The sequence below is a fragment of the Synchiropus splendidus genome, chromosome 12, assembly GCF_027744825.2.
Source record: "Synchiropus splendidus isolate RoL2022-P1 chromosome 12, RoL_Sspl_1.0, whole genome shotgun sequence".
Classification (NCBI taxonomy): Eukaryota; Metazoa; Chordata; class Actinopteri; order Syngnathiformes; family Callionymidae; genus Synchiropus; species Synchiropus splendidus.
Genome location: NC_071345.1, coordinates 1,705,333 through 1,725,151, shown reverse-complemented (window position 1 = coordinate 1,725,151; position 19,819 = coordinate 1,705,333). Strand labels below are relative to the sequence as shown.

At 53.5% G+C, this 19,819-nt stretch overlaps 3 protein-coding genes across 7 annotated transcripts; 1 reads left to right on the top strand and 2 right to left on the bottom strand.

The window, feature by feature from the left end:
- Positions 1-19: 19 nt before the first annotated feature.
- Positions 20-1,127, bottom strand: LOC128768071 (cell cycle control protein 50A-like). The gene is made up of 2 exons (XM_053880654.1): positions 657-1,127; positions 20-73 (listed from the first exon to the last, which is right to left on the bottom strand). Exons 1-2 carry the CDS (start codon positions 894-896, stop codon positions 35-37), a joined length of 279 nt encoding a protein of 92 aa, XP_053736629.1. The 5' UTR covers positions 897-1,127; the 3' UTR covers positions 20-34.
- Positions 1,128-1,285: 158 nt separating this feature from the next.
- On the bottom strand, positions 1,286-7,517 carry LOC128768034 (filamin-A-interacting protein 1-like). 5 transcript variants are annotated; one of them, XM_053880582.1, is made up of 6 exons: positions 6,032-6,289; positions 5,459-5,626; positions 5,188-5,358; positions 4,947-5,125; positions 2,223-4,881; positions 1,286-2,144 (listed from the first exon to the last, which is right to left on the bottom strand). In XM_053880582.1, the coding sequence occupies exons 1-6, from the start codon at positions 6,032-6,034 to the stop codon at positions 1,950-1,952; spliced, it is 3,375 nt and encodes a 1,124-aa protein (XP_053736557.1). In that variant the 5' UTR covers positions 6,035-6,289; the 3' UTR covers positions 1,286-1,949. The 5 variants fall into 5 exon arrangements, with proteins under 5 accessions (XP_053736557.1, XP_053736554.1, XP_053736555.1 ...); XM_053880579.1 differs by lacking the exon at positions 6,032-6,289 and adding an exon at positions 7,349-7,517 and having other exon boundaries at positions 1,286-4,881; XM_053880580.1 differs by lacking the exon at positions 6,032-6,289 and adding an exon at positions 6,574-6,807 and having other exon boundaries at positions 1,286-4,881.
- A 343-nt stretch (positions 7,518-7,860) lies between these two features.
- Positions 7,861-19,672, top strand: senp6a (SUMO specific peptidase 6a). Its single transcript, XM_053880583.1, has 23 exons — positions 7,861-8,044; positions 9,567-9,660; positions 10,008-10,068; positions 10,444-10,505; positions 10,732-10,887; positions 13,207-13,283; positions 13,353-13,444; positions 14,028-14,328; positions 14,444-14,694; positions 14,780-14,920; positions 15,924-15,957; positions 16,032-16,217; positions 16,283-16,452; positions 16,517-16,692; positions 16,758-16,874; positions 16,959-17,081; positions 17,146-17,238; positions 17,315-17,589; positions 17,672-17,751; positions 17,818-17,894; positions 17,979-18,047; positions 18,180-18,330; positions 18,404-19,672. The coding sequence occupies exons 1-23, from the start codon at positions 8,014-8,016 to the stop codon at positions 18,596-18,598; spliced, it is 3,012 nt and encodes a 1,003-aa protein (XP_053736558.1). The 5' UTR covers positions 7,861-8,013; the 3' UTR covers positions 18,599-19,672.
- Positions 19,673-19,819: the final 147 nt, after the last annotated feature.

The following is a 19,819-nucleotide window of genomic DNA, read 5'->3' as shown; positions in this document are numbered from 1 at the left end:
CGCTAGTCTTTCACTTTAGGCCAGGGACGCGGCATCATCCCGTATTCTGAGGCGTTTCATCCGCAGCCTGCGCCTGAAGCAAAGGCGTCTCAGACGGACGGACGGACAGACATCCTTCATCTACCCTCGCTCAGCGGAACTGAACACTTTGTAGAATCATATTTATGTTTCAAACCATCAAACATCTTGTCACATGGAAGAACATTGGAGCTTGGAAAATGAAAAGGGATACAACCCCGTGTTTGACTTTTGCCTTATGTATCGTAATGTCTTCACTGTACACCTGGCCATCATCACCATCATCATCATCATCATCATCAGACCACCGTATCCGTATCTTGGAATAACACGATCGCTTTTTGCCACAACACCGGAAGTGCAGAGCTGAACGGGCGTCAACTAAACACGCACGTGAAGGTGTTTGCGGTGATGCAAATCCAACTCGCACATGATCCACATCACTCACGCAGTTCACCGGATACAAACAACGCAGACACCTGAGGCTGAGTAAACGGCGTTCCACCACGTGACCCTCAGTCAGCCAACACCTAACTATATATATCTACACTATATAACCGGAGGATCCGCGCTCGGATTCCTCCGCGTCTCCCCCTCAACAGCGTGTTCCCCGCGGCGGGGCAGGAAGCGCTAGTCACCTCGTACTCCCTGATGTTGTTGGACGTCACGTACAGGCCGATGCCGACGGGGATGAAGACGAGGCCGATGATGAAGAAGGCCGGGAGGACGGTGCCCGCCGTCAGGATGGGCTGCCAGGCCGGCAGTCTCTGCTGCTTGAAGGCGGTGTTCTCGGGCTTCTTGTTTCGGAGCGAGGCTCCGGGCCCGGACATCGTGATGTGTCCGTCCTCGTCTTTGGCGTTGTAGCTGGACGCCATCATCCTGGCTCCGGGATTAGCTCGCGCGCTAGCCGCGTGAGCTGCTCGCTTGCAAACGGGAACACGCGGCGGCTTTGGTCCGCTAACACACCGACATTCGACGGCTCCTCGGCGGATTGAGCCGGCGACGGAGCCCCTTTCACCGGTGCTGACTCCGAGAACAAGGTTTTCTAACCGTTTGACATCGAGCTGTCGCGTTGACAACTCCGCCTACAGGAAGTTTACAAACAAGCGTCACGTGAATGCACCGCGGTGACGTCACGCTTGCCGGCAGTGAATACTCAAGGCGCAGGACGGTAGGGGATTGATAGGTACCATAATTGGAAGGAACCGAGGTTTAATTCTCTTGGATAAACCACTTTGCTCCCCCAATGAGGGAAACCTAAATTTCATCATCATATTATTTTATATTCACTAAAAGAAGTATGCTGAGTAGTAGAGTAGTATTGCTAAATATTACAAATTTTAAAGCGCTGACCTTTCAATCTACCAAGAAAAGCTATTTTCGCTTTCATTAATAATTTAGTCATAATAAAAAAAACGCGAAACCCTCGACTGGAAAGTAGTTGCAGCTTGGGCCGGAAGTAGAAGGGCGTGGCTAATGCTCCTACAGCCAATCAGTGGAAAAGGAAGGCGGTACCTTCCACTGCGCATCTCAAACGCCGAATGGCAGATGGCGCGTTCAAGTGCCTCTGAAAATACAGTTGACTTCAGAAAAAAAGCAGTTAATCGGGCCATTCATTTACATTCCACTGCTTTGGGAAGTGAATGAAAGCTGGAAACGTTACACTGGGACAAGACCGTTGTTCTCGTGTCACATGCTGAACCAGGAAGTGATGAGGGTCTTCATCCTCAGACTCAAGACTCAGAACCACCACCCCTCCAGGCAGAGAGGACAAAAGTGAGGCTACCAGTCAGATAAACACATTTATTACAGCTTGAATCTGAATCCTCCCGAGCGATGGTGAGCAGCGTGCAGTGCAACTCGGCTCCCAGACCAGCTCCAGGAAGCTGCAGCTTGGGATGTAGTGTGGCGGCAGAGGCGGGTTACCTCCATCAGGTCTTGCCCACTTGGCCAAGCAACGTTGGACTCTTCAGCTCGATCTTCATCGACTGACCTTCTGTCCGGGCCTCGACTCTGGTCAGCGTGGAGACACCCAGCACCGCTTTGGTGACGCCTCCCGGCTTCAAGCTCCATGCCAGCGGCATCTGAGTGGCGCCGCTTCGAGAGGGACGCGCGTCCGGAGCGAGCTGGGGACCGAGACAAGGACAACAGCGCTTGAGTGCAGATGGGTCAGGAGCTGTCAGGGAGTCAGTGAAGGTGCTCACCACTGGCGGACCCGGTCTGGATGCAGCTGAAGAGACAGGCGTGATCATGATACTGCTCTTCATCTTGGCCAGCGCCGTCTTCAGCGAGGGTATCTGCGCTGAGCTGGGACTCGTTTCCGGGCTGAGCGGCTGGAGAGGCGCAGGATGACCACTGGTCTTCATCTGTGGACCCAGATGGATGTGGATCTTGTTATCCTCGGTTGTGACGATGCTGCTGCTGCTGCTGCACGTCCTCCCAGGTCTGGCGGCGGACTGCCTCTCTGGGGTCATCTTGATCACGGTCCTGCCTGCGGGGTTTTGGTGAGGGTCCGGTGACTCACACACCTCGGAGACGGGGGTTGTGCTGACTGTGATGATGGAGACTGGTGACTGCAGGAGCTCTGTGCGGCTGCCGCTTTTTTTCACTGGACTTTTGGCTCTGGAGATGGTGGTTATGGTGACCGGGGAGTTGACCCGCGTCAGGTGCCCCGGTGGGTCTGGAATCTTGGAGGACACACTTGTAGCTTTTGGGACTATGGTGATGCGAGGCGTCTGATGTCCCAGGGTAGGTATGATGGTGGTGCTGGAGAAGAAGTCCTCCCCTCTGGGACTGGTGATCTCCAGAGTAGCTGTGCTGTTCGCATGGTGCGGCGTCACGCGGATGTGGAGAGGTTTTCCCGGCCTTCGGAACATCTCCGGAGCGCTGTCCTCCTTCCAGCTGCTCCAAGGCGTCCATGGCTGCCGTGTGGGCCCGTCTGCCGAAGCTGCAGGGTATCGGTCCAGGACGGACGGCCTCATGAGGTCCTGATGTCTGAGATTGTTCATGAAGCGGTTCTCCTCCTGGACCGATTGTCTGATGAATCCGGCGGTGGAGTCCTCGTCATTGCCGGCAGCCATGTCGGTCTGGACTGCAGTGGACGTCACCGGTACGTCCACCATCCTGCTGCCGTTGGTCCCAGGTCTCATCACACGACTGTAGCGCTTGGTGGCTTCCAGCTCCTTGCTGAGGTGGTGTACCTCCTGACTCAGTCTCCGGCTCGTCCCTTCCTCCGCTAGACACTTCTGCTGCAGGACGGAGAAGTCCACCTGAAGCTGGGACAGCTGGTCCTCCTTGTTCATCAGCTCGTGGATTTTCTCTTTCAGGGCCTGGACGTCGGCCTGGAGCCCTCTGGATCGAGCTTCCTCGGTCTTGCAGCGATGTCTCAGCTCGGCTTCCAAACTGGTGGCTTCTCCTCTCTCAACCTTCTTGCTCCAGACTAGCTGGCTTCTGGTGTCCTCCAGCAGTTTGGACAGGACGCTGGCTCTGTCCTGCTCAGACCTGAACCTCTTCTCCAGGAGGTCGTACTCGTCTTCCGTCTTCATCAAATCCCCCTCCACGACCTCCAGCTGTTCAAGGCGGCTCTTGAGTCGTTCAATTTCCTGTGACAGCTCCCTGACCTTTGGGCCCTCCTCGAGCGCTCTCTCTGCGTTCTCGCTGTGCCACCTTCTCTCTGCCTCCTCCATCTTCCTCATCTTCTCTTGCAAGCTGCTCAGCATCCCGCTCAGCTCCGAGCACCTGTCCTCCTTGGCTGCTAGCTCTGTCTTCAGCTCCTCTTTGGCGTGAGATAAGTTGGTCACCTGGACCTCCATCTCAGACTTCAACTTCAGCAGCTTCTTGCTCTCTTCTATCAACTTCTCTGTGACCTCTGTGACCTTGTTCTGCTCAGCTTTAAACTTGGTCCCCAGCTCGCTGCTTCTCTCTTCCTCCTGCTTGAGCCTCTCGGCCAAGTTCTTCCGCTCATCCACCAGGATGACGGTGAGAGACTTGAGCCTCATGAGATCATCTTTGAGCACCAGCTCCGTGGTCTCAAACTTCTTCTCGGCCAACTCCAGTTCCTTCACTCGACCTTTCACCACGTCCAGCTCGCTCGTCAGGTTCCTCACCGTCTGCTTCTCTGTCTCCAGGTTGGTCTGGACCTGCCAGCATTCTGTTTTGCTCCTGTTGAAGGCCAACTCTAGTTTCTCCAGATCCACCATCCTCTTCTGTAGCTTGTCCACCTCTAGCCGCAGCTCCCTGCTATGGTTCTCCTCATCCTGCAGTTTGGTTCCAAGTTCCCGGCACTGAGACTCAGTTTTGGAGATCTCCTCGTCTTTCCCCTCCATCTCCAGGACCCTCATTCGTAGACTCTCCAACTCGGCCATGAGCGAGGCATTCCCGCACTGGCCTCTACTGATCTTCTCCCTCAGCTCCTGCAGGTCCTCCTCTGACCTCTGAAGAGCCTTGTTGTGCTCCTCCAATTCCTCCACCTTCTTTGCTTGTGCGCTGAGCCTCAAACTGAGCTGCCGGCCGCTGGACTCCTGCTCCGCCAGCTTGGCACTCATCTCTGCCTGCTCCTGCATCAGTTGGGACCTCTTCTGCTCCAGTTCAGCCTCCAGCTTCAACATCTTGCGACCGCCCTCCTCCGAGGCACCTTCCATCGCCGCCAGCCGCTGCTCCCTGTCCTGCAGCTTCTGGCTCAGCTCCCTGACCCTCTGGACCTGCTGCTCCATCTGTTCCAGGTGCGTCTGCCGCTCATCCACCAACATCAGCGCCAAGGACTTGAGCTGGAGCAGCTCGGCGCGGACGCGGTCCAGGCGCCGACTGTGCTCTTTGTCCTTCCGGGCCTGGTAGGTCTTTTCCAGCTCCAGGAGCCTTTTCAGCCTGAGACAGGAGAAGTTGACAGCTGACCTCTCAAGATGGTCACCCCCAGGTGAGATGTCACCCACCTCTCTCTCTCCTGCTCCAGCAGGTCGGTGAAGTCGTCGCTCTTGTTCATGAAGTCTACGTGCTTGCGTTTCTCGCTGTCCAGCTCCATGACCGTGCGGCGGTGACACTTCTCGGCGAGCAGCAGCTGCTCCAGCATCCGCCTGTAGGTCTCTTTCTGCTTGTCCTCCAGGAGCTGCAGCTGCACACACACAGTGTCAAACCGTCACGTCGCTCCTGGGTTCTCCTCTGGTTGGTCTTCACCTGCATCATGGGTTTCTGGTAGACGTCCTCTCGCGTCCTGCGGCAGGTGAACTGACCGTCTCTCTGCAGGGCCTGCAGTGGCCTGCAGGGGGCAGCAGAACCATACTGTGCCTCCAGAAGCGCGGGCCCACTCCTCTGAGACTTCAGCAGGCCGATGATGTCCTCTCTGGCCTGAGGGGAACATGGTCACTGCTTTCTCTCTGTCACACTCTACTGCCACCTGCTGATCCTTTGAGCACATCGCTATCCAGGGCATTGCACAGGAAAATACCTGAACTTCTCCCTCCATGATTCCCAGAAGTTGGAGAAGGTCCTTCCTGCTCAGGTCCAGCGGGTCCCTTGTCTTCCTCTGGACCTGGGTCTTCTCACCCGGGAAGTCAGGCTCCAGTCCGTCACCCGGGGCCTCGGGGTCTGGGCCGCTCCTGGACCGCATCCTCACCTGGGAGCACAACAGCAAGGACGTCAAACCCGCAACCTGTCGTGAGTGGGCAGTGAGACATGCAGCTTCTATTCCTGTCCTCAGCTGCTCCAATGATTGTCCAGATATTTTTAGAGGGTGACACTTCCTGTTTGTTTAAACCGTCTCAACAACAAGCCAGAGGTGGTGGAGTCCTCGCTCCAAACAAGTCTGGATGAATCTCTGGACTCCTCCCTCACAAGTCTGGGCTTCTCCTCCAGAGAGATGACATCACCGCAACATGTGGTCAGGCAGCAGCCAAGTCTCACATGCCTCTCAGATTCAGCCACCATGAGGTCACTTCGCTCACACTGGTCCGGACCGGACCGGTGGAGGTCCAGTCATAAGAGCTAAACACATCAGTAAGGCTGACTTGTCACAAATCACCATATTCAGGTCCGCCAGTCACCCTCCTCCAGATGCTTGCATGTCCATATGACCGACCGAGATCAGGTGTTCCAGTGCGCTGGGAGCAAGTCCAAGGTCAGTCAGTGACTAAACTCTCATCGTCAAGTCACAGGCCCGACTCACCAAGCGCCAAGTCACAGTGGTCTCATGTCTCAATATCGAGTCGTGGGGTCCAGTCTCAAGTCAGGTCAGTTGTTAGAGTTGCACACCTTGGACTCACAAGTCTCCTCCTGCTGGTCTCAGCCGGACCACTTCACCAACACACCCACCCAAACCGGCCGCCCTCTTGGTCGTCATGGTAACTTGCCAAACAAACAGCAGCCAGTCCCCCCTCCTTACCCCTGAATTAGCCGGGTGATCTCATGGTTCCCGGCTTATCAGTCGCTCTGGAGGGAAACAGAAAGACTCGCCGCATGGTGGGAACCCACCTCAGCACCCGCAGGTCCCGTCTCGCCGGCCACTCAGGTGCCACGTGAAAACATCTCCACAAAGACCATGCTGCTCTTGGGAGGTCCTGTTACCTGCGGGTCACACACGTGTCCGTCTTGTCTCTGACTGGACACAGGAGAGATGACATGTTCTCAACTCGTCTGCCCCGAGCTGGTCCTCTCACCGATGAACCTCCCATCCATGGCTGGTTCTGTTTATCGCCATCCTCAGTCTTCAGTAAAGGGACTGGATGTCAGGATCATCCCAACAACATCTACTCTGTCCTGACCTGACCACACACGACTCTGGAGTCAAACCACCGATGACTCGATCTGGACAAGACTTAAGTGTAATTGAACCACAGCACTGGAGTTTCTACCGTCTGAACGGCGTAAACAAGTGCCACCACCCGAGTCTCTGAGCTCGGCAGCTCAAATAAACACGTCTCTCTGGCTGACTTCCTGCCAGCTCATCTCCAGGGACCCCATTAATAGCTCTCATTCCTCCGTTTTTACTGCAGGTTATTTTCAAACTCACGAGTGGAAGGAGAAGTCAAAGAGAGCTGCAAGTCAAGCAGATGACCAGAGGAGTCAGGCCCCCGTTGAAGTCATAATACCTCAAACTAGACAGACTCAAGTCCAACTCAACAAGCGCCATCCTTCCACCAACAAGTCGTTCTGACACACACCACACAAGTCACAAAGAGAGACAAGTCCAAACTGCTGCTCAAGATCCATGTAGCGAGTCGTTTGACCGAATACAGTCACTCAAGTCAGCAGTCACTAAAATGAGTCGGCTGGCATGAGTGATGACATCATCACTCCTCCAGATGTGGGGTGAATTGGCCAGAATCTTCAGCTCTCCCACCTGCTGGTCCAAGTCTCTCTGCGGTCCTGTCCCAGAATCGGTCTTCGCTGTCCAAGGGAAAGCTGGAAAATATGCCACGAGAGGTTTTGAGTCCAGAAGTTCTCCAGTGAGTCCAGATCTGTCGTGGTGTATTGACCAGAGTGTGAGAGCTCGCTCGCTGCTATATTTACACACACACACACACACACACACACACACACACACACACACACACACACACACACACACACACACACACACACACACACACACCCCATGGCTTTATAAAACAGCTGAACTATCAGAGGCCGAACTCTCACTTTCCACTTTCTCCAGTTTCCTCTTCTTTTTTTTTTTTTTTTTTTTTTTTTTTTTGAATCTACATCTCAACATTTGCCCTGTGAAGCTGAAATAGAGACCACGGGCTGTTTTGGCAGGGTTTGTCCTCCACTCAGCTGGATGACGTCAATGGTGGGACCAAACCCGGGCTCAAGGTGGAGCAGCGGGGACTCGAGCCCAGTCTAGGGGCTGAGACGAGAACAGCGAGCTCTGCTGGGGTTCACACCGGAATACGTTTATTGTGAAGGGACGCCAGTTCCGGTCGCGAGTGACCGTTTGCTGCTAACTTGACAGCGACGGTCCGCCGATGAGCCGTCTTCTCACCAGGGTCGGACCATGGAATAAATATGGCCCACAATCGAGGCCACTTCTTCCAAGGTAAGCCGTGACACTCGCGTGCGGAGCCCCTGCGCGCCCGGCCCCGTGTCCTCCTCCCTCTGCCACTCGAGCCGATGTGGCTCCGCTGTCACCCCATCAGCCCCAAAACAATATGCTGCGCAGCTAACGTTAGCCCTGCGTGTTGCCCGCTCTCCCCCCACCGCAGTCTGCACAAACTGCCCCCGGCTGCTCAGGGCAGCCCGGTGTCTGCTCCTGCACCGGGCAGCCTGAACTCGGCCCAGTTCGGTTGTTTGTCTGCAGGGTTCTGGCTCCGTCAGCTAGCAGAGGCTAGCGTGCTAACGCTAGCCGTGTGTGCTAGGCGGTGGGCTCAGTGTGGTGGGGCCCGCTGCGGAGCGCCTCTTACTGGTGCCGATCCCCGATAACTCCTCTGACCCTCCTCCACACACTGGGGGGGCGCACCCGCGACGGAGGCAGGTGAACTCGGAAGGTACGGGTTTGTTATCGCGCCTGTCGGTTCAGGTGCTCGGAGTGTAGCTGGTGTTGACACACCAACTGTGCGCTCCTCAGCCGGTCCAGTCCAGCGCGCCGGGTGACTTGTTGGGCCGTCGTGGAGCTTCTGAGTGAACGTCGATGATCAGACTTCTCTGTGCTGGGTGGTGGAGGAGCTGGGGCAGACCCGGACCAGGAAGAAGTGATGACGTCCCTCTGTTAAAATGAAGGGATATGATATCGATGAGTCAAGATCTTGCTGCCATTCAACCTTCAAACTTGATAGAACAACAGTCAAGTAACCAAAACAACCCGTCCTCGCATGCTTAGTCGTCGCCAGGTCGCGGGGGCAGCGGTTTCAGCACGGAGCGACGAACGTCCTTCTCCTGACCAACGTCTGACTGGGGGATCATGAGATGCTCCCATCATCTCTGACATAAATTCTGAGCTGGTCCTGGGTCGGTGCCTCGCTATCCTCCCAGCATCTTCATTCTTCATGTAACTCTTGAAGTCTGTTCACATGGCCTGGCTGGAGAGCAGGGGGCGGAGACAGGTGGCAGTATTGGTATTATTGTGGTTCTCATGCAGTCAGCTGGGCGCCTGTCGAGGAGAACTCGCACCTCTGGCTCCCAACCTGTCAAACTTGAGCGCTGCAGTGTGATGAATGCTAAGGGCCAAGCGTGGTTTTAACACCGCTGTCTCACCTGTGCACAAGCTGTTGTTTTATTCCAAATCATGATTATATAGACCCTCAACACCTTCTAATGCTTCAGGACTTCATGTCCTCATATCGTCCTCCTCTGTCTCCAGACACAAGTGGTGAGAGGTGAAACTTGAGGCTTGGCAACTTGGAAGTGACAGAGTGGAAGTTTTTTTGCTTTTGTGTTTTTATCCAGAGCTGGGAAAATGATTTTCACTATGCAGCTGTGACTGAACCGTGATTGCTGAAGGAGTGAGGAGCAGCAGGGCTGAAGAGTAGTTGATGTGACGCCGGTGACCACTGCTGGTCCAGGGTGGACCCCTGCTGGCGGTCGGGTAGCCTGCGCTCATGTTCTCTTCATCTCACTTCCAGCTCTGGAAAGATCAGAGACCAAGCGAGATGGAGGCTTCAAGCACAAGTGGAACTTCACCTTCTCTGGAGACAGTGACGAGGAAACGGAGCAGGAGTAAGAGCTTCCATTTTTCTGTGACCTTCAGGCTGCCAGGCTCAGGCTCGCTGGTTTTAGCTTCCATTTATACGTGCATATATATATATATATACATATATATATTCCTTCTCTCTTTAAATTGTTTTTCAACTCAATACCTGGAAGTGGCTTCTTGCTACTGTAGAAATTCCCTCCTAAAAGATGATGTGGGGTTTTTAAAACTCTTGTTTGGTTCTGTGAGCGCCAACCTCTCTCAAGAAAAAGTGTGTGGTCATGAAGATTAGGCTACATTGAACTGGTTTGGTCATGTGACTCAGATGTACGTGTGAAGTTGACTGCTTTAACGGACTCCGTTGACTCCCCAGTGAGAGTGTGGTGAGCTCGGAGCCGACGAGCCGACAGGAGAACTCCTCTCCTGAGGGGAAGGTGAGTCAGCGTTTTCTATCTGGGACCGGGTGGTCACATCTCTGTGTGGAGAGCTAATACAACTGTAGCATGTGAGCTTTGCAAGGATGTTAGCCAGAAAGCTCAGGTGCGACCTGTGACTGACATGAACAGAAGATGACGCCTGAAGATGGCGCTTATTCATATAGATGTCAGTTGGTTTGTCCTGAATGATCAGCTCATCCTGACACCATGGTGATGTTGAAGGGGTTTTCTGCTCATCTTCTCTCATGCATCCATCAAGTTCCTCAGCCATCTGTTTAGTCAGCATTTTTGATGGGTATTTTCCAGTCAAGTGTTCATCAAACTTGAGTTGCAAACACTTGATGCCTGGATTTGTGTCTCTCTGTGTGTGAGCAGTTTACCTCGGCAGACTCCCGGAGAACATACGAGAACAAGCTGTCGCCAAAAAGACTGAGGTGAGTTTTGAGTTTGTCAGGTCATGTGATGTTTCTGACATCACTGCGAGAGTCATGTGAACCGGGTTTGAACTGTTACTGGGATGTAGTGGAACGACAACAGCAGAAGTCATGTGTCAGACCGGCTGTTGAAGTCTGAGGGAGCGAGGGTGGTGGTGGGGTTGGTGGTGGTGGTGTTGAAGAAGATGGAGCCAAAGTGACTTCGGCTCCTGTGCCCTGTCTCCAGCAGTGATGTCCCCGTCTCCGTAGCAGCGTCATCACACCTCCCCAACCGAACCAACTACCTGATCATCAGCCCAGCGCCGTCGCAGGGGATCGTGCTGCAGGGTCGGCACTTCCAGCACGCACAGATGCCCTCAGCCACCCGAAGCCCGCTCCAAAGGTCAGTGGCTGGAGACTCCGTCTTCATCTTAAAAACGTGAGGTCACTTGTGTTGGAAATACACCTCCCATGTACCGCCGCGCGGCCGTTCAGTCGTGAGAATGCCTTAGCGTCGCCCGGTAGAGCGACAAAAAACAATCTGAGCTCTTATCAGGACCAGCTCCCTCCAGTTCTGGAGAAGACCAGCCTCCTCCGTCTGACCTTGAACCGTCAAATGAGTTACAGTGTCTGCTCAGGCCTCCAGTGTGCTCCACTCCCACCTTTGAACTCCACCTGTAACTTCTCAGCCACACTCCCTCACTCAGCTTTCCTCCATCTGCAAATAACTTCTTTATCAGTAGCACAAGCAATTCCAACAATATTAATATTGTATAATAAATGCACAATTCCCATTACTTGTCAGTTCATTGATGACCTCAGCACTGGTCCCACGTTGTGGTCAGCTGCAGCCCTTCTCTAGGAATGAAGCGATCTGGCGTGGTGAGTGAAGTTTGCCTGGGATGCTCCCAGGATAGTGGGTGTCTCCGTTGAGGGGTTGGTGCCAGCACTGTGTCGGGTGCTAGCTCAGAAGGCACAGCCCCGCTTGACTGACATGGAGGAAGTGTCATGTCATGTCAGCAGTGTGTTGGCAGCTGGAGAGGAGGAGGAGTCATGGAGCCTTTTGTCTCCCACTGTGTGAGATGAGGTTGTTTGACTCTATTCACATTCTCGTCTACTAACCATTTTAAGGTTGTTATTGTCTTTATTGTATAGTCTGACATTAATAACTTTGATAAGTACGAGCAGGAATTATTCATTCATCTCTTTTCCCATTGGCTGGAGGATGCTGTGTACTATCTACAGCTGCGTCAGCTCTGTGTTGGCTCCACAGTTGAGCTGGAATCATCTGGGATCAGCTCTGTTGTTTCAATATTCCACTGTCATGAGACCAGCGATACCTTCAGAACATGGTTGTGGAACCCAAAACAAGCCTTGCTATGATTACTACTAGAGAAACACCAGTACTTACAATTGCAGGTTAGCTGACGCTAGCTGATGCTAATGGAAAACAACATTCCACAGAATGGCTATTTAAAATGGATAAGTAACTACCTGCTCTTCCTAACCTCTGTTGTTCACAGCCATTATTTGAAATAAATAAAATATCAAATTGTGAAATTTTGTGAAGACAAAATTGGAAGTAAATGTACACAAATGATATACACTAGATGCATAGTGCCACAAGATGTCACTGTTGGTCAGTCTAAGTAGACCTCAACGTTTCCAGTTCACTGTAATGGCTCAATGGTTTGTGCTTCTTATCTTCCACACAATAGAAGATTGAGCATAGCATGACGTCATCATCCGTTTATACACGTCAGAATGATATTCCCATAGATTTTGACAGAAAATGTTGAAGACCCGAGTTGACTCCAGCGGCCACCAAGCTTCCAGCAGCAGGAGACCTTTGTCAAGTCCAAAACAGATGTAAACAGAGCAGAATACAGGGAGGTGGATGGGAAAATCTGGAGCGTGGACAACTACTCATGCAACCGGAGTTTGTGGGAACCGAGGATGATGTCATCCATTGACTTATCTCTGATAGGCTCATTTCAAACCTGTGAATGTGTCAAGTTTGTTTAAAATCCGTCCCTCACATGGCAACAGTCGGGTTATTTACTGTTCTCAACGTTCCTTGTCAATATTTGTGGATCTCTGTGTCCTGGCTTGTGGAGCAGCCTGCGGCTCGTGGTCTGAGCTCTCCTCGCACTGTGGCTTGAAGGCAGCATCACATGGGTGTCGCTGTCATAAGGATTTTTTTGATGGATACGCTGTTGTATTCATCAAATTTACTAAAGAAAAAAATACACTTGATGCAAACTGTTGATAAAAATCCAATACAATTCTGACTAAAATAAACAAAACAAAAGCATGTCTAAATATCATAAATGAAAAATGGTATATTTTGTTTAAACTCCAAAGAAGATATACCTGAAGTGTAAATGAAAGCCTTGCCATTAACTTTCAAAACTGCTTCAACAGGTGCTTTCTTGAACAGTGTTGGGGGCGCCATCACTTTCTTTATCATTTTTATATTTCAGGAACTTCTCCGTAGTTGGTAACAATCACAGCTGTCAAGTCAATTCAGTGACTCACTATGTATTAAAACTGAATGTCTCACGTGTAAAACGAAAACACATCTGGCGACCCTCTTGGAGGCGCTCGTGGCTCAGCCACGGGCCCGGCCCTGTGGTTCAAAATCACTGGTGTAGATGATGCTGTGGCAAGGTTAGTTCAAGTCCGTGAGGTGGTGCAGCTACTGACTGTCTGGACTCTGCAGGAACAGCTTCTCTCAGCAGCCGCAGCAGCAGCCCGTCGAGGTGGACAACATTGTGCTCACCTGTCCAGAGCCCGCAGGTGAGCCAGAGCTGCCCCCCCGCGCCCTCATCGACTCTCATGCGCTCTCTCTCTTTCTCTCTCTCTCAGAAGAGTCGTTCAACATCAAGCGCCGCGTCCAGCAGAAGAGACGACCGTCAGAGGAGTTCTGTCGACTGACACCGCAGCTCAGAGCAACACAGGTCAGCAGTCACCACACGCCGCGAAGGTGGAGGGAGGGGGTGGGACGGTCTGAGCAGGTGGCTTTCCTCTGCTGAGCCCAGTCCAGCGGCAAGTCTCGCATCACCAGCAGCAGGAGACGCTGCTGAAACATCGTTGTTGTTCCGCTGCTAATGAACAGAGGCTCATGGCTTGTTGTTTATTTGACTGACGTCAATGCTGCATTTGAGCTTCACGTTCGGCTGTATTCATGTGCACGACAGTGGCGGACCCCGACCAAGTCAGCTGCTGATCTCACGGCTGTGGTGAGAGATGACGTTAGCCAGGATTTGTTGTACCTCAAACAAAGAAGACAAGTTCAAACCTTCGTCCTGTGTGCCTGGTGAAGAGGTTTCGTCTTTCGAAAACATCTTTTGAAAGGTGTGGAGGCACCACCTGCTGAGTCAGCCATTCTTTAAATGAAGGTCAGCTGCAGCCGTGATGACTTCCTGGAACAAGACTCGGTGTTTGATCGTGATGGGTGGTCTACCCTGGGACCCGGGAAGATCCACGTCAGGGAGGAGGAGGAGGATGATGGTGATCTAACAGCCAGGTCCTTGTCTGCAGCCTGTCTCCGTGAGGGTCTTCCAGACGGTGTGTGGAACGTGCTTGCAGCCGTGTGAGGACCCAAACAAGTGCGAGACCTGCAGAGACGGTCCTGTCACGCCACCCAACCCGACTCCCAGACCTCCCATTAGAATCCCGTCCACCTCCAGCCCCAACGACCTGCTGCAGAGCTTCCACAGGACACCGCGAGCGTCCGCCACCAACGACGGCTCGCCTCTGTCGACCACTGCCACAAGCTGCGGCCTCAAGATGGCGCTGGGTGCCAGGAGGACGGTGCAGAAACACAAGCTCAACGACCCCAGTGAGTCCCATTTGAAGTGACCCCTGGACCTAACTGTCTTGTGACATCATCGTGAACGTGGGGCCTGATGCTAAGCTAATGCTATCAGCTGCGTGATGCGTGTTCTCCTGTCCAGTCATCTTGTCCAGTGACGACGAGGCAGACGAGGGAAGCACGGAGAACGTCAACAGGCTGGACAATGTGTCGCCATGTCCGGCTGACTCGGCACATTCCTCTCCAGCGCCCTCTGGGGGCCGAGTGGAGGCAGCGGTGAAGAGTGGCGAGCAGCAGCAGCCGGAGGAGGATGGGGAGGAGCTCGGGCCAGAATTGCTTGAAGACATGAAGGTGAACGTCACGATATCTCGCAGAGCCAAGATGAAGGACCAGGTGAGCGACGCTCCTGTGTGGTGTGGGAGATTCTCTAGTCTCCCGGGGTGTCATGCTCACACAGACCCTCCTCCTCTCCCTCCAGTTTGGGAACCAGCCGGCAGAGCATAACTCTTCGCGGACGAAGAAGCCGCGAGTCACAGAGGGCAAGTGCTACAACATCGTCCTGGAATGTCGGAGTGTGAGAGTCGGGACGCTACGGCGGATGGTAGCAAAGCCCGTCATCGTGAGTCCCAAACCTCCTCTTGTTCTGCTGCAGTTGTCCTAGGTGTACGAGTGATTCCACCAGCTAGACTGGTCACGTCTGTGGGGACACGTCTGGACTTGGGATGGGCGATAACTGATCGTACACGATATACCGCCAAACACAATTCTGCATCTCATGATAAAGTCGATTAAACACGTGGCTCACTGGCTGCATTGGACCTGCACACGTGAACATGAGCAGACCGTGACGGCGCCGCGCTCTCCAGCTCTGCAGCGTTTGACAGCCGACTCCGACGTTGTGGAGAGTGTTCACCATGGTAGTTTGAAAGTGATTTTGAATCCAGGGAACCTTTGATCATGACACTGGTCGACTCTGAGTCTCTGGATCCCTGTTTCTTTGATGAGATGGAGTGGTCCTCATAGGTTCTCTGACGCGCTCGTCTGCCTTGGTTCACATCAACACATGCAGGTCTCCCGCTGCAATGTGAAAAGGTTTTTCATCACACAAGACAAAGGACTGACAGTTGTATCATGATTTGGAGAATGGAATATGACTAAATGATAATTTCTTCACTTGATTTCTAACATTTTTTCAGTAGCATCTAGGAAATGTGTCCAGACTGCTCCATAGTTCAAGTCAACTGTTCAGAGACATGAGATACAGCAGACAGACGGTTCCATTTAACCCCTAAATAAAGCTGGCAGAGCAGCCTGTCAGACATTGAGTTTCAGAAACATTGAGTTTCTCATCTCTGCACTGAGTTCACTGATCTATTGAGACATCAACAAATCATGATGTTGGAGACAAACTCCACTCATAAGTTTCACCATAAAGCAGTTTCAAGAGACTGTAGTGTCCAAGAAGAGAAGGAACATGGATTTATCCTGATCATCATCGTTATCGATGAAATGAAACATTTATTACGTGATAACTTTTCTGGTCCGTATCGCCCATCCCTAGTCTGGACTCCTGTTTTCAGTGTCGAGTGAAGACGGCTCAGGTGTGAACTCTTCTCTTTCAGTTCGATGTGGACTACATCCTAGTGGAGATGAAAGGTACGTGTGTGTGGCACATGGCTCTGTTGGCTCCGGTGGAATACGCCCGCCGTCACCGGCTGCTCTTGGTGCAGGCTCTGAGCCTGGTGTGGAGGAGACGCTGCGCGTGGAGACGTCCGAGATCATCAGCTGCGAGTGGTGCAACGTGAGGAAGCTGCCCGTCTTGTTCTTCCAGACATCTGCGGACGGCTGCAGTCGCCTGCGCAGGCACTTCAGCATGTCCCGCGAGGAGGGCGTGTGGTACGACAGTGCGGGTGACGGTGAGGCGGGCTCCTCGTCCAGGCAGCTGGAGCTGAAGCCGAGCCTGACCCGTCTGTTCTTGCAGAGCTGGACGAGAAGTACATCGTCCTGATCTTCGAGAACGGCCTGCCGCTGAGGGAGCAGCATATCCTGGAGGAGATCCTGGGAGACATCGGGAAGACCAACAACCTGCTGGACTTCCCCTCCAGACTCACCTTCGATGAGGCCAACTGTCGCCTGGTCAACTTCCACAAGGTACGGCAGCAGCGTGGAGTTAGAAGGTCCAGTCTGCTGTAACCCTGACGGGACTTCCTCGCAGCTCAACCCCACTGAATCTCCTGCCAAAACCTCAGCGGCCTGCAGGGCGGCGCCCTCCATTATGGCCACACGCACACGCATGTCCACGCGCCAACACGCCAGCGTCAGCTACCAGGAGGAGGAGGAGGAGGAGGACATGAGCGAGATCCAGCCCACCTTCTCTGGACCCGTCATCAAGTCGGTCTTCTTCAGGACTTCAACCTCCGGGCTTCCAGAACCTGCTCAAGCGTGTGTGTTTTCAGGTTGATGGTGTATCCTCCCCCTCCGGCCAAAGGGGGCATCTCGGTCACCAATGAAGACTTGCACTGCCTTAATGACCGCGAGTTCCTCAATGATGTCATCATAGACTTTTATTTGAAGTGGGTGTCCTCACCGTCGGCTGGGACCGGGAGCCCACACACGCCTCATTCAGGCCTCTCCCATGTGTGTCTGCCCTGAACCAGGTACCTAGTGCTGGAGAAGTTGAAGAAGGAGGAGGCCCAGAGGATCCACGTCTTCAGCTCCTTCTTCTACAAGAGGCTGAACCAGAGGGAGAGGCGGGCGCTGCCCGACTCTAGCAACCTGCCGTGAGTCCAGGCTCCGCTCGGGTATGCGTCCGGGTCCACCCTCACCCCCTCCGTTTCCCTCCAGGATTCCAAAGAGGAAACACAACCGGGTCAAGACGTGGACTCGGCATGTGGACCTGTTTCAGAAGGACTTCATCTTTGTTCCCATCAATGAGTCGTGAGTTGCGACCACGCACGCTCCCCCTCCCTCTTCCTCTGCCGTGGCCTCAGTGTGGCATCTGTGCTCTCCTCAGGGCTCACTGGTACCTGGCGGTCATCTGCTTCCCCGGCCTGGATGCTCCGCTCTACGAGCCCAACCCTCTGTATCACACGCCCACCGCAGGTTCCCCCCCGCCTGAGGACCACATCCCAGACCACTGTCGGCCCCTGTCCCCGGACAGAGACGGGCTGGAGGACGGCAGCAACCTGCCCGACGGTCCAATGGAGGAGGAGGAGGAGGTGGCACAGGAGGGGGCAGAGGTCAGAGGTCAGGAGGCCAGCAACGGTCAGGCCGAGTCGCAGTTCAGCAGTGAGTCATGGTCACATGACCCTTGCTGTGTGTCGCCTCTTTTGGCTCCGCCCACTTCTGTCTGAGTCACTTCTTCCCGCAGGTGAGTTGCAGCGCATCCAACTGTGTTATGGCACAGGAGACGACCCGTTCACCTTCTCTGATGACCAGAGTTCCTGTCAGGTACCCCCCATACTTCCAAGCCCTCCACCCCCCACCCTCCTGACCCTCTGTGTGTGTGTTTGTCAGGACGACCTCAGCGAGCATGAGGAGCCGCTCTCCTCCGACACCAGCTCTCTGACGTCCCAACCCACCATCTGCAAGCAGTGAGTTTCTGCATGTCTGTGCTCCGTCCTGCTGGGGGCGCTGTTGACCTCTCACTCCCTCTCCCCCACCCCACCCCACCCAAGGCCGTGCATCCTCATCATGGACTCGCTGCGAGGCCCGGCCCGGTCCAGTGTGATCAAGACCCTGAGAGAGTGAGTCCCTCCTGGTGTGTCGTGGTTGTCTGACTGCTGCGTCATGTGACCAGAGCAAGCAGATCAGAGTCTCCAGCTGTGACTCACTCAGCTCGGCCGAGTGTGAATGACTCCTCTGTGTGTGTGTGTCAGGTACCTGGAGGTGGAGTGGGAGGTGCGGAAAGGGACGGAGCGTAGTTTTGGGAAAGACTTGATGAAAGGTTCGAGTCCCCGAGTGCCTCAGCAGGACAACTTCAGCGACTGTGGCGTATATGTGCTGCAGTACGTGGAGAGCTTCTTCCAGGTGACTTCTGACAGGCTTCCGGAGACAGGACGGCAGTGTGGGGCCTGCTGACCTCTGACCTCTGACCCCACAGAACCCCATTCCCAACTTCCACCTGCCGCTGAACCTGTCCGACTGGTTTCCGCAGCAGCGCATGAAGACGAAGCGGCAGGAGATCCGAGGTCTGATCCTGCAGCTGAAGGAGCAGCAGGAGCACAGCGAGCCCGCCGCCACCGCCACCCACTCCTCAGAGGACGGCGAGATCCAAGAGACGGCCTCGTCAGCCTGAGCCTGCCGCTTTTAGAGGAAGAGACTGAGCTTCGCCCAGCCACGTGTAAATATATACGTTGGAGTTTATTTCGTTGCCTTTGGAACTGACGCACACGCCCCAGGTCTCCCCCCTAACTTATGTTGCTGTAGATGCAGCGCCCCCATCAGGAGGCCACACCCCTGCGTCTCTTTTTTAAGTTGGGGAGTTGGTGAATGAGAGAAGCTGAACTTAGTTCTCCTGCAGGTGGCGCCGAGTCCCCACGGCCCCACTCGTCTGTTGAATGTGAAGGAGAGTTCTGCGAATTAAAGGAAGTTTTGATGAGTGTGTGTGTCACCTGCTGTGGCCCTGACCCCTGGCCTCCACCCCGTTACACACGGGGACAGTGAACCGCCGTTGTCCGTGCCATGATCCCGCTTGGTTCAGCGGGTCCAGTGGCTGGAGTTCCAGCAGGACGGAGGAGGTGACGTCGACGGTGTGCCTCCTCCTCGTGTGGGGTGCTGCAGGGGCTGACCACTAACCTTCTTTCCTCTGGTTTTCCCTGTGTGGAGCTTCCGGCTGCTTCCATCTTCCCTGAAGGAAACCTGCGGTGTTGGTGGTCTCCTCACCAGCTGTCCTCCCACAGACATCTTGGTTCCATGATTTGTAACTTGTTCTTATCCGTTGACAACTTTTTAACCACCTTCATGCACCTCACAGTTGTCTTCATATCTCCCCTCCACAACCTGTTTCTCTCACACACACACACACACTATATATGTATATATATATATATATATATATATATGTGTATATATATATATATATATATATATATATATATATATATACACACACACACACACACATATGGGCAAAAATCACGTAAAACCGTAAAGGTTATTTCCTTCCTGCTTCTTTGGAACCACCCAAGTCCATTTCCATTCATTATGTGGAGACAGAAGTGGCAGCAAGCGCGTGAGGTCGCTGCTCACCTTTCTTCACCGCCTTCCCGAATTGGCCTGCGTCATCACCGTGCGCCCACCATCAAAGTCGTTTTTTTAATGGTCATTGTACATTTTATGTGCGACAGAAATGAGAAACAAAGATAAACATCCATGGACACAGCTACACTCCGGTGTTGTACCCATGCTTCCGTGTCAAATTCAAAATGTGAAACAAAGTAAATGCCAAAGAAAATATGGCTTTAAACTTAAAATCTTCTATCTTCTGATTCAGTATTCTGTCGTAGAAGGTGGCCGC

What these genes read in the sequence shown, in the direction of transcription:
- LOC128768034 (XM_053880578.1), bottom strand. An exon ending in TCATGGAGGGAGAAGTTCAG is followed by an intron (nt 5,359 to 5,458) that starts GTATTTTCCTGT and finishes TGTTCCCCTCAG; the next exon opens with GCCAGAGAGGACATCATCGG. An exon ending in CTGGAGCAGGAGAGAGAGAG is followed by an intron (nt 4,882 to 4,946) that starts GTGGGTGACATC and finishes CTCCTGTCTCAG; the next exon opens with GCTGAAAAGGCTCCTGGAGC.
- LOC128768071 (XM_053880654.1), bottom strand. Translation starts at nt 896, where the DNA reads ATGATGGCGTCCAGCTACAACGCCAAAGACGAGGACGGACACATCACG. An exon ending in ACAACATCAGGGAGTACGAG is followed by an intron (nt 74 to 656) that starts GTGACTAGCGCT and finishes CCTTTGCTTCAG; the next exon opens with GCGCAGGCTGCGGATGAAAC.
- senp6a (XM_053880583.1), top strand. Translation starts at nt 8,014, where the DNA reads ATGGCCCACAATCGAGGCCACTTCTTCCAAG. An exon ending in GTACGACAGTGCGGGTGACG is followed by an intron (nt 16,218 to 16,282) that starts GTGAGGCGGGCT and finishes CTGTTCTTGCAG; the next exon opens with AGCTGGACGAGAAGTACATC. An exon ending in GTGATCAAGACCCTGAGAGA is followed by an intron (nt 18,048 to 18,179) that starts GTGAGTCCCTCC and finishes TGTGTGTGTCAG; the next exon opens with GTACCTGGAGGTGGAGTGGG.